The following is a 13,640-nucleotide window of genomic DNA, read 5'->3' as shown; positions in this document are numbered from 1 at the left end:
CCCCAGGAAAAGTTATTTACTCGACTATAAGCCTAGGGTGGGAAATACATCATCCCCCCATGTAATCATCCAGCCCCCCATCATCATTCCCCCCCTTCATCATCATCTGTCAATCCTTTTATCAGTGGTCTTCAACCTGCAGACCTCCAGATGTTGCCATTGGCTGTCCAGGCATGCTGGGAGTTGTAGTTTTGAAACCTCTGGTGGTCCGCAGGTTGAAGACCACTGCGGCCTTCGTCATCATCCCCCCCCCCTTTTGTTTTGTACTCACCTCCCCTCGGCGGGAAGTTAGGGTGAGCTGGTCCGGGCCATCTATGCTGCAGGGACCGTCCGTTGGGAAGGATTAGTCGTTGCGGGCTGTCCATTTTTACCAGGGGACCTCTTTTCCGCACTTGGGGCCCGGCCCAGGACTAGTGACGTTGCCTTGACAACGACGCACAGGGACGTTGCGCATGAACGTCCCTGTGCGTCGTTGTCAAGGCAACGTCACTAGTCCGGGGTGGGGCCCGAAGCGTGGAGAAGAGGCCCCCCCCGGTGAAAATGGACAGCCCGCAACGACTAATCCTTCCCACCGGACGGTATACCCTGCAGCATAGATGGCCCGGACCAGCTCACCCTAACTTCCCACCGAGGGGAGGTGAGCACAAAACAAAAGGGGGGGGGGGGGTTCACTCGAGTATAAGCCGAGGGGGGCGTTTTCAGCATGAAATATCGTGCTGAAAAACTGTCCAGAGAAGCTGGATGGAGATTGCTGCAAACAGGGAGTGAAGCGCTTGATTGTGCACTTTTCTTTGATTTTTCTACTCATCGGTGGCGTCTCAGCAATACGTTTTTTTTTTTTTGACAGGGACACTTTAAGACACAATTGTGCTGAATATCAGGTAAATAATTGGTTTCTATATACTCTAAAAACCCTTAATGTGTTGCAATTGGGGGACGCGTCTAGGGGTCTTGCAGGGTTTGGCCCATAATAATAAATATTCATCTGCACCAGGTTTGTAACAATTGAACACAAAGTGAAATTTATCAAGACCGGTGTTTCACGCTCTGGGCTTAAATCAAATTGTGCTGGTTTTCTATTGGTGCATGTCTTTCAGTAAATCTAGTTCTTCTGCAGCTAACTCATGCGCCACACTTTGAAACTGACGTAGATTTAATCAACAACTTATTAGTGCTATCTCAAAATTGGCCGGTGACATATCTGCGTCCGGATTGGCAAGGGTCCTGCTTTATTCAATGATGCAATTTTTCTAGTCATATAATTGAATAGGGAACGGGCAATCCGAGCACAGACACATCGGCAGGCGGTTTAGAGTTTCCGACAATTTTTCCGTGCCTCGGAGACACTAATGGTTCTGTGAACCTAGTTTTATTAAAGGGGTTATCTCTGCAGTAAGGTTTTTATGCATTTGCTCAGGAATTGGGTAGTAAAAAAAACACCCCAAAAAAAGACACACACTTACTTTTCTGCCTCCTGTGCCTTTGTCGGTATTACAGAGCTTCCTGGATTGGGGATGTGATGTCACAGGCCTGCCAGGATGAGAAAAACGCTGCTTCTTTCACACAAAAACAGCACCACTCCGGTTCACAGGTTGCGTCTGGCATTGCAGCTCGGCTCTATTGAAGTGAATGGGATTCAGTTGCAGTACTACACACAACCTGCGGACAGGAGTGGTGTTGTTTCTGCAAGAAAAAGCAGTGTTTTTCTAATCCTGGACAATCCCTGAAAGGCTGTGTTCACACGTTGTGGTTTTTGGTGCATTTTTGCAGTGATTTCGCCAAAATCGTGTCAAAATGCAGTAAAACAACAAAGTATGAACACAGCCTTACATTGGGCAAAAATAATTACCCAGTAATCTTCTCTATGTAAAAGGCCCTTCAGTTTGGCTGTAATTATGCGGCTCTGGGTAACTAAAAAGTATCCCCTATCCATAAAATAGGGGATAAGTGTTTGATCACGGAAGGTCTGACAACTGGGCCCCCCCAAAATCAGACACTGCAGATATGTGCCGCCCACATGGCGTATACGCAGCGTATTTGACGCTGCGCAAAATTTACGGTAGCAGCGGGAAATACGCTGTGTATTTCTTGCTCACTATACACACAGGGCTTTCCGGCAGCAGCCCTATGCGTGCAGTGAGTTTTGGAGGCGGAGCCGCGCGTCACAGTCAAGCCGGCGCACAGCTCCGCCTCTAAAACTCACTACATGCATAGGGCTGCCGGCAGAAAGCCCTGTGTGTATAGTGAGCAAGGAATACGCAGTGTATTTCCCGCTGCTGCCGTAAAATTTGCGCAACATCAAATACGCTGCGTATACGCCGTATGGGAACGCACCCTAAAGGAAAACGTCCCTCCAGTTCACCCACACTAAATCCAATACACTAGGTTATAGTGTGGGTGAACAGGAGACCGATGAGGGGTCACTGACTAATTTACATACCTGCACTCCGGAGATCTGTCCCTCCGAAGATCTGCTTCCATCTTCCGTGAATTGCACGCAAGAGGCGGGCCTGCTGGCTCAATTTTAATATTCATTGTTGCGGGTCACGTGAGCGTTGCGCTGACTGAGCACTCACGTGTCCTGTGACAATGAATATTCAAATCTAGCCGGCGGGCCCGCCTACTGCGCAATTCACAGAAGATGAAAGCTGATATTTGGAGGGACAGGTACGTATTTTAGTCAGTGGCCCCTCATTGGTCTCCTGTTCACCCACACTATAACACAGTGGGGTTTATTTACTAAGAGTGGAGTGGAGTTTTCTTTGTGGGTTTTGATTTCCGACAGGTATTTTCCCAGGTATTTACTAAGGTTTCCCTACATTTTTTTTTTTTTTGCAACTGTTCTGATCTGTCGGGTTTTCCTCAGCTCAAATCCACCACATTTTTTGTGGAGACCTTAGTAAATATGTTGAGATTTTTCAAAACTGTCGGGGACATGTCCCTTTTGTCTGGACCTCACCCACTTTCTCCCGTGGCCACGCCCCTTTCTGGATTTTTCTTGTAAGATAGAGGTTTGTTTTTTTGTCGCAAAAAGTGTGTCGCATGGAACGTGCGCAAAACCCCACAAAAAAGAGTCAGAATTATGTTAGTAAATAAACCCCAGTGTAGTATTTAGTGTGGGTGAAAAGGAGGACCCGTTTTCATTTAACGCCACTGCAGTCGGTGCAGAATTACGCCAAAAGAATGAACACATTCATTCTTTTGGTGTAGCCCGAAATTCGGACTTTGACGGCGAATATTCCGGCATCAAAATTCTGCAGTGTGCACAGTGCTGCAAAATCCCATTGAAAACAAAGGGGAGGCTGCTGCGCTGGAATTTTTCCGATTGTAATTTCTCCACTTGGAAATTCTGCAGTGTGAACGGGCCCTGACTCTGTAGCTCTTGGCCGTGAGGGGATGATGAGGGTTGTACTGCCTCCACAAAGATTTGAGAAAATCCATGACCCCCTATACCAGTGGTCTTCAACCTGCGGACCTCCAGATGTTGGAAAACTACAACTCCAAGCATGCCCGGACAGCCAACGGCTGTCCGGGCATGCTGGGAGTTGTAGTTTTGCAACATCTGGAGGTCCGCAGGTTGAAGACCACTGCCCTATACGCTTCACCTCCAGACCCCATACTACAAACAACACAGGGGAAGATTTATCAAAAGCTGTGTAGAGGAAATGATGACCAGTTGCCCATAGCAACCAATCAGATTGCTTCTTTCATTTTAACAAGGCCTCTGCAAAATGAAAGAAGCGATCTGATTGGTTGCTATAGGCAACTGGTCAACTCTTCCTCTGCACAGGTTTTGATAAATCCCCCACAGTGCTTCAGTTTTACCTGGAGTATCCCTTTAAGTATCCTTTACCAGTTTAGCTAAACTGTTTCTTTTCTAGTCACACATATTTTTACAATTTCGTTGCCCTCTCAGCCGAGGCCTATTATTTCGTTTGTTATTGTTCTGCAGTATTATTTGACAGGATTCCCCCCCACTGAGTTGTTACAATGTGCCAGCTCATACCCTGCGTCTTTATTCTCCGGTGACCGCCGCGCACACAGTACGACGCCAGATTTCCCCTTTTCACTGCTCTATTTATACCCTAATCTCACCCCCCTGCCCTGTTTACATTCTGCCATTCTTCTACACACCAAGCCAGTGTTTCCCAACCAGGGTTGCAAAACTACAACTCCCAGCATGCCCGGACAGCCTTTGAAATTTGGGATTTCAAAGTGGACAACCACTATTGAGGTATGATGGTTGTAGATATAGATATGTTTAAATGAAGAAGGAAAGATGCCAGTGGTTAGGTTTAGAGATGAGCGAACTTACAGTAAATTCGATTCGTCACGAACTTCTCGGCTCGGCAGTTGATGACTTATCCTGCGTGAATTAGTTCAGCCTTCAGGTGCTCCGGTGGGCTGGAAAAGGTGGATACAGTTCTAGAAGACTCTTTCCTAGGACTGTATCCACCTTTTCCAGCCCACCGGAGCACCGGAAAGCTGAACTAATTTATGCAGGAAAAGTCATCAACTGCCGAGCCGAGAAGTTCGTGACGAATCGAATTTACTGTAAGTTCGCTCATCTCTAGTTAGGTTGAATAGATGTGGACAGGGTTGGCATACACACAGTAGTAAGATTGGGGATAAGCTGGGATAGGATTGGGTGTACAGGCGGTAAGGGGAAGTGGAGTTTGGAGAATGTTTTATCAGTAAGGGCTTATTCACACGGGCGGATTTGATTGTGAACGGGGTGGGCTCTCCACTGCAGAAAACTCATCACAGACCCCATTGACTTCAGTGGGGTCTGCGGCTTATTTTCGGCAGCAGAAACTTCGGTGTCAAAATCTGCCATGGAGAGCATGTCGGTTGGCCTCCCCCATTCAAACTTACAGCGGGAAACTCTCTGCAAGTTCACTATCAAATCCGCCTGTGTGAACGCACGCTTATAGTGGAAAAGGGAGTTATGTGTGGAAAGCCCTGAGCAGTAATGAGTGAGCGTTGGGGCGACTGATAGCTTCCTTTGATATTGTCGATCTACCGTTTGAATCATATTTCTCAAATGTATAATTTTTTTTTTGTGTGCAGGACAGCCGACTACTCTTTTGAGTTTGACTGATGACAGAAAGTTAAACAGATTTGTAAATTACTTCTATTAAAAAATCTTAATCCTTCTAGTACTTATAAGCTTCTGTATGCTACAGAGGAAGTTATTTTCTTTTTTAGTTTTCTTTCTGTCTGACCACAGTGCTCTCTGCTGACACCTCTGTCCATGTCAGGAACTGTCCAGAGCAGGAGAGGTTTGCTATGGGGATTTGCTCCTACTCTGGACAGTTCCTGACATGGACAGAGGTGTCAGCAGAGAGCACTGTGGTCAGACAGAAAGGAAATTCAAAAAGAAAATAACTTCCTGTGGAGCATACATCATCTGATAAGTAATGGAAGGATTAAGATTTTTTAAAAGAAGTAATTTACAAATCTGTTTAACTTTCTGGCACCAGTTGATTAACCCCTACAGGATCCATGACATACCGGTACGTCGTGAGTCCGCTCCCGTTCTATAACGCGGGGCTACAGCCGGGACAAGGGGCAAATAGCACGCGGCACTGATTGCGGTGCAGCGCGCTATTAACCCTTTAGACGCAGCGTTCAAAGTATGAAAGTAAATTAATGCCAGTTAGCTCAGGGAGCTGTTCGGGATATCGCAATGAAATCGCGGCATCCCGAACAGCTTACAGGACAGCCGGAGGGTCCCTACCTGCCGCCATGCTGTCTGATCGCCAAATGACTGCTCAGTGCCTGAGATCCAGGCATGAGCAGTCAAGCAGCAGAATCATTGATCAATGGTTTCCTATGAGAAACCACTGAACAATGTAAAAGATCAGTGTGTGCAGTGTTATAGCCCCCTATGGGAGCTATTACACTGAAAAAAGTCCCTAATAAAAGTGAATCACCCCCGTTTTCCCAATTTAAAAAAAAACTGTGTAAATAAAAGTAAAAATAAACATATATGGTATCACTGCGTGCGGAAATGTCCAAATTATAAAAATATATAATTAATTAAACCGCACGGTCAATGGCTTGCGCGCAAAAAAATTCAAAAGTCCAAAATAGTGCATTTTTGGTCACTTTTTATATCATGAAAAAATGAATACATTTTCAATAAGTCCTATCAATGCAAAAATGGTACCGCTAAAAACTTCAGATCACGGCGCAAAAAATGAGCCCTCATACCTCCCCATACACGGAAAATTGAAAAAGTTATAGGGGTCAGAAGATGACAATTTTAAACGTATTAATTTTCCTGCATTCTAGTAATGATTTTTTCCAGAAGTCCGACAAAATCAAATCTATATAAGTAGGGCAGGGGTCTGCAACCTTTAAGACAAAAAGAGCCACTTGGACCCATTTCCGAAGAAAAAAAAAAACTGGGAGCCGCAAAAACCCCCTCCCCTCTGATGCCCTGGTTGGGATACACTGGCATACACACACAAAAGGGACTACAACTCCCAGCATGTGTTATTCAGGAGTCTTCAGTCTGTGGTATAACACCAGCGTGCTGCCTCTGTAGTCTCCTGGGAGTTGTAGTTCACCAACACCTATATTGTATCAGTATTCTCCTAGGAGTTGTAGTTCACCAACACCTCTATTGTATCTCAGTAGTGTCCTGGGAGTTGTAGTTCACCAACACCTCTATTGTATCTCAGTAGTCTCCTGGGGGTTGTAGTTCACCAACACCTCTATTGTATCTCAGTAGTCTCCTGGGAGTTGTAGTTCACCAACACCTCTATTGTATCTCTGTAGTCTCCTGGGAGTTGTAGTTCACCAACACCTCTATTGTATCTCAGTAGTCTCCTGGGAGTTGTAGTTCACCAACACCTCTATTGTATCTCTGTAGTCTCCTGGGAGTTGTAGTTCACCAACACCTCTATTGTATCTTAGTAGTCTCCTGGGAGTTGTAGTTCACCAACACCTCTATTGTATCTTAGTAGTCTCCTGGGAGTTGTAGTTCACCAACACCTCTATTGTATCTTAGTAGTCTCCTGGGAGTTGTAGTTCACCAACACCTCTATTGTAACAATATTCTCCTGGGAGTTGTAGTTCACCAACACCTCTATTTTATCTCAGTAGTTTCATGGGAGTTGTAGTTCACCAACACCTATATTGTATCTGAGTGGTCTCCTGGGAGTTGTAGTTCACCAACACCTCTATTATACCAGTAATCTCCTGGGAGTTGTAGTTCATACACCAGTGTTTCCCAACCAGGGTGCCTCCAGATGTTGCAAAACTACTACTCCCAGCATTCCCTGGTTGGGAAACACTGGCATACACACACATAAGAGGGACTACAACTCCCAGCATGTGTCATTCAGCAGTCCCCGTCCCCCCATCATTCCCAGTATGATATTTATTCCCCTGCAGTCTTTACATCCCCAGCCTGTGTAATATGTCTCCTCACACATAGAAATCTTCCCCAGCAGTGCAGTCTCCTCTCCCCTCACCCGCTCTGTGTTTCCCCTGTGCAGACATGAAACCTCCCCGTGAAAAATGAGGTCCTGTCTGTACAGAGCTGAGGGAGGAGCTTTTCCCCCGTGAAAACATGAAACCTCCCCGTGATGAATGAGGTCCTGTGTGTACAGAGAAGGGGGAGGGAGGAGCTGTGTCCGTCCTCACTCTCTCACTGTCTCCTTGTATTATGCAGAGCTGCGCTCTTGCGCTCTTCATCCTCCATGAGGGGGCGTGGCTTAATTATCTACAGACGTGCGGTGAAAAAATCAAACCCATGGCTCTGCCCTCGATCCTCCCCGCTGTAGCTTCGGAAAACTTGCCCCTCCCTTATTCACCTCACACCGGAGCCGCGGCAAAGGTGTAAAAGAGCCACATGCGGCTCCGGAGCCGCGGGTTGCCGACCCCTGAAGTAGGGGATCATTTTAATCGTATGGACCTATAGAATAAAGTCATGTTTGCAGAAAAATGTACTGTGTAGAAACGGGAGCCCCCAAAAATTACAAAATTGTGTTTGTTTTTTTTTATATTTTGTCGCACAATGATTTTTTTTTTCCGTTTCACCGTACATTTTTGGGTAAAATGACTGATGTCATTCCAAAGTAGAATTGGTGGCGCAAAAAATAAGCCATCATATGGATTTTGAGGTGCAAAATTGAAAGAGTTATGATTTTTTTTAAACGTAAGGAGGAAAAAATGAAAATGCAAAAACGGAGAAACCCCCGGTCCTTAACCCCTTAAGGACTCAGCCCATTTTGGCCTTAAGGACAATTTAATTTTTACGTTTTCATTTTTTCCTCCTCGCCTTCTAAAAATCATAACTCTTTTATATTTCCATCCACAGACTAGTATGAGGGCTTGTTTTTTGCGCGACCAGTTGTCCTTTGTAATGACATCACTCATTATATCATAAAATGTATGGCGCAACCAAAAAACACTATTTTTGTGGGGAAATTAAAACGAAAAACGCAATTTTGCTAATTTTGGAAGGTTTTGTTTTCACGCCGTACAATTTATGGTAAAAATGACGTGTGTTCTTTATTCTGAGGGTCAATATGATTAAAATGATACCCATTATTATATACTTTTATATTATTGTTGCGCTTAAAAAAAATCACAAACATTTTAACCAAATTAGTACGTTTATAATCCCTTTATTTTGATGACCTATAACTTTTTTATTTTTCCGTATAAGCGGCGGTATGGGGGCTCATTTTTTGCGCCATGATCTGTACTTTTTTTTGATACCACATTTGCATATAAAAAACTTTTAATACATTTTTTATAAATTTTTTTTAATAAAATGTATTAAAAAAGTAGGAATTTTGGACTTTTTAAAAATTTTTTCGTTCACGCCGTTCACCGTACGGGATCATTAACATTTTATTTTAATAGTTCGGACATTTACGCACGCGGCGATACCAAATATGTCTATAAAAAATGTTTTTTACGCTTTTTGGGGGTAAAATAGGAAAAAACAGACGTTTTACTTTTTTATTGGGGTAGGGGATTTTTCACTTTTTTTTTTACTTTTACTTTTACATTTTTTTACATTTTTTTTTACACTTGAATAGTCCCCATAGGGGACTATTCATAGCAATACCATGATTGCTAATACTGATCTGTTCTATGTATAGGACATAGAACAGATCAGTATTATCGGTCATCTCCTGCTCTGGTCTGCTCGATCACAGACCAGAGCAGGAGATGCCGGGAGCCGCACGGAGGAAGGAGAGGGGACCTCCGTGCGGCGTTATGAATGATCGGATCCCCGCAGCAGCACTGCGGGCGATCCGATCGTTCATTTTAATCGCGAACTCCCGCAGATGCCGGGATCTGTATTGATCCCGGCACCTGAGGGGTTAATGGCGGACGCCCGCGAGATCGCGGGCGTCGGCCATTGCCGGCGGGTCCCTGGCTGCGATCAGCAGCCGGGATCAGCCGCGCATGACACGGGCATCGCTCCGATGCCCGCGGTTATGCTTAGGACGTAAATGTACGTCCTGGTGCGTTAAGTACCACCTCACCAGGACGTACATTTACGTCCTGCGTCCTTAAGGGGTTAAAGGGGTATTCCAGGCAAAAACTTTATATATATATATATATATATATATATATATATATATATATATATATATATTGGCTCCAGAAAGTTAAACAGATTTGTAAATTAATAGAAAAATATATATAATGAAGAAATTATATGTCCAGTCCTCAAGGATAGTGAAATACAGAAAAAATAGAAAAAAGGAAAAAGAAAAAAGAAAAAAGCAAAAGGATGAAGATTAAAGATATGAACATAATTGACAGATGGTAGGTCACAAATGTAGGTGTGAGGTAAATGGAGATGAAACTAATAATAGCTAAAATAATCCTATCTTGATTATAATAATAATAAAAATACCTGCAAAATAAAATTTCAACAATAATGTGCATTTAATTAGCCTCAATCTATCAGTATTGCCACAACCATCTTTTGTTCATATCAGCCACTAAACCAGCCGATACCGCCTTGCCAGCGCTGCAGTACCCAAACCTGCGGCCCACCATTGAATAGCGCGCTATTCCCACCACGAGGACGCCGGCTTACAGCTGATTGCTGCTCCTTAGGCCGTCGGGCGAACAGTGTTCAGCAAAACTTCACTCACCCACCGCTTCATATTGGATGCCGGCTCTCTGCATTACAGAGGACAACATCTCATCATTTGGGACCAGCGCACCTTCATACACGCCTTCTCGGAGGGACCCCTACACCCATGCCAGGTTGGTGGTTGCCCTCGTTCTAGTCCGTGCGGGCGCTGATCTCTTACAGTCTCCAGGAGTCTGCCGCTCCGGAGACGGTCAGCTGCCGTGGCACACGGTGAAGACTTTAAATAAGGTACCGCTCTGAATGTCCAAATACAGTGGTCCCTCAAGTTACAATATTAATTGGTTCCAGGACGACCATTGTATGTTGAAACCATTGTATGTTGAGACCAGAACTCTATGGAAACCTGATAATTGGTTCTGAAGCCACCAAAATGTCATCCAAAAATAGGAAAAAATGAGGATTAAAGATAAATAAGTAGATAACTAATACAGATAAAGCAAATCCTTACATATAAAAGTAATAAAGATCTGCTGGGAGCTGTAATCACTGTCTAGGTCAGTGTTTTCCAACCAGGGAGCCTCCAGCTGTTGCAAAACTACAACTTCCAGCATGCCCGGACAGCCAACGGCTGTCCGGGCATGCTGGAAGTTGTAGTTTTGCAACAGCTGGAGGCACCCTGGTTTGGAAACAATGGTTTATGTAGAGGACAGGAGCTTCTTCAGGGTCCTATACAGTACAAACAGTGTCACAAATGGAGCCGCCCTTACTTGGTGTCCAAAAGGAGCAGCTAACCCCGGCACAGGTAAGGAGTAGTACAGAACTTGTAGTTCCTCCCTGTACTGTAGGGGGCGCTACATGACAGCCAGTCAGTGCATGCACTTCAGTAATACAGGTGATTTACCAGTAAAATGCCCATTCTGATTGGTCAGTTCCTCCAGTTGTGACAGGTATCACAGATCTGGACTGTCCGTAGCATTGTATGTTGAGTCTGGTTTCAAGTTACGATGGTTCAGAAAAAAACATTGTATGTTGAAACTATTGTATGTTGAGGCCATTGTAAGTTGAGGGATCACTGTATTGTAGTGTGTAGTGTGAAGTGAAGTGGAAGTTATAACTGTATCGCTCATCTGATCACAGATACGCCGGCACACGGCCCCGCCTCCAAAACTCACTGCACACATAGGGCTGCCGCCGGAAAGCCCTGTGTGTATAGTGAGCAAGGGATACGCAGCGTATTTCCCGCTGCTGCCATACATTTTGCGCAGCGTCAAATACGCTGCGTGTACGCCCTGTGGGAACGCACCCTTAGGGTACATTCCCACACAGCGTATTTGCTGCGCATTTGCTGCTGCGTATTTTATTTTCTCTGTTGAAGTCAATGGGTAGGAAAATACGCAGCACCAAATACGCAGCAAAATACGCCGTGTGGGAACGTACCCTTAACAGACACTTTGTATCTACTTTGCTCCCAATACAGTACATTGGCTTTATTTGATGAACAGTTCTAACCACTGTGGCTGCTAAACTAGATTACAATCATTATATTGACTTTGGACATTGGCTGCTAAATATTTTATGAACATCTATATATCTATTTTTATAAGAAGGTTGGCAATCTACATTTTTTTTTATTTTTTTTTAACAAGCATATTTTTCCTAATACCTGGGCAAGGGCCCTGCCCAGGTGTTTTAATACCATTTTACTTAATAAATGCACATTATTGTTTAAATTTTATTTTGCAGGTATTTTTATTATTATTATTATTATTATAATAATAATCAAGATAGGATTATTTTAGCTATTATTAGTTTCATCTCCATTTATCTCACACCTACATTTGTGACCTACCATTTGTCAATTATTTTCATATCTTTAATCTTCATCTTTTTGCTTTTTCCTTTTTTTCTATTTTTTCTGTATTCCACTATCCTTGAGGACTGGACACAGTAATTTCTTCACTATATATATATTTTTCTATAGATTTTTTTGGTCTTGGGGTAATTAGACCATACCAGTTAACCTCAGGCTAGTTATTGATTGAGCTGCACTGCCCTTGATTTTATTCTACAGATTTGTAAATTACTTCTATTAAAAAAATCTTAATCCTTTTAGTACTTATGAGCTTCTGAAGCTAAGGTTGTTCTTTTCTGTCTAAGTCCTCTCTGATGACAACTGTCTCGGGAACCGCCCAGTTTAGAAGCAAATCCCCATAGCAAACCTCTTCTAAACTGGGCGTTTCCCGAGACAGGTGTCATCAGACAGCACTTAGACAGAAAAGAACAACCTTAACTTCAGAAGCTCATAAGTACTGAAAGGATTTTTAATAGAAGTAATTTACAAATCTGTTTAACTTTCTGGAGCCAGTTGATATATATATAAAAACTTTTTGCCTGGAATACCCCTTTAAGGGGGTTAAAAAAAAAAAAAAAAAAAAAAAAAAATATATATATATATATATATATATATATATGTATACTGTATATATATATATATATATATATATATATATATATATATATATATATATATATATATCTTTTCCAGCAGAGTACCCCTTTAAGGATCTATTCACATGGCAGAATTTCCGCCTCAAATTAAAATCCATAGACTTCTATGGGATTCCTAACTCCCATTTAGACTAGGTTCAGACTACGGAATTTCCGACAGAAATTCAGTCGTAAAATTTTCGTCCGAAATTCCGCTTGCTAAAATGTCTAGTGTAGTAAATGGGTTTCCGTTGACAAATTCACACTTCGGAATTTGTGAAGCGGAAAATCCGCTTTTAAAATCTGCTTAGAAATTTCCGTCCTGAAGAATGGCGTTGCTCTTTCTTCAGGCGGAAATCCGCGCGGAACACATTGCAGTCTATTGGAGACTGCAGTGTCCATGCGGTCCTAGCGCCGACTGATTCAGCCGCACTCGGAATCTCCAGGCGGAAATTTTCTGCCTGGAGATTCCGTAGTCTGAACCTAGCCTTAGGCTAGGTTCACACTGTGGAATTTCTGGGCAGAATATCTGCCGGAGATCAAGCCGGCGGTACCAGGACCGCGCAGACTGCATTGCCGTTCCCATAGATGTCAATGCATTTCTGAGCAGACCTCCCAATAGATCCACCCAGAAATGCATTGCCGTCTATGAGGACGGCAATGCAGTCCATACGGTCTTAGTACCGCCGGCTAAATCTCCGGCAGAAATTCTGCCCAGAGATTCCGTAGTGTGAACCTAGCCTTACACTCCTTAAATTCCGCTTGCGCTTCTGTGAATGGGAGTGCAGAATTCCATAGAAGTCTATGGGCTTTAATTTGAGGCTGAATTCCGCCATGTGAATAGACCCTAAGGATAGATCCACAACGTTCGTACTTTTACCAGACATATCTGTTAACATCTCGTCAAAAATGAGATCCCGACATATCTTGTAACAGGAGACAGCAGATGTAGTCGCTCCATTCAGGACATACTGTATGCGCTATTTTAAGCAGCTGGACAACGCAGCCGACTGCGCTTTTGACTCCGCTTAAAATAGCGCATATGTACCAAATTGAAGTATGTTTAGGCCATTGA

At 43.6% G+C, this 13,640-nt stretch overlaps 1 protein-coding gene across 4 annotated transcripts in view; it reads left to right on the top strand.

Annotated features, from left to right (window-relative positions):
• The first annotated feature begins 531 nt into the window (after positions 1-531).
• Positions 532-13,640, top strand: part of LOC130291285 (neural proliferation differentiation and control protein 1-like) — a 30,200-nt gene continuing 17,091 nt past the window's right edge. Inside the window, exons 1-2 of one of the 4 annotated variants that reach the window (XM_056539869.1) lie at positions 3,789-4,234; positions 9,978-10,251. In XM_056539869.1, the coding sequence (XP_056395844.1) occupies positions 4,181-4,234; positions 9,978-10,251 (328 nt within the window). In that variant the 5' untranslated portion in view covers positions 3,789-4,180. Of the gene's footprint in view, positions 638-3,788; positions 4,235-9,977; positions 10,252-13,640 lie in introns of those variants that run through there. The other 3 variants (XM_056539870.1, XM_056539872.1, XM_056539876.1) reach the window with 3 other exon arrangements.

This window comes from Hyla sarda, chromosome 9, assembly GCF_029499605.1.
Source record: "Hyla sarda isolate aHylSar1 chromosome 9, aHylSar1.hap1, whole genome shotgun sequence".
NCBI classification, from domain to species: domain Eukaryota; kingdom Metazoa; phylum Chordata; class Amphibia; order Anura; family Hylidae; genus Hyla; species Hyla sarda.
This window is presented reverse-complemented; position numbering and strand designations above follow the sequence as displayed.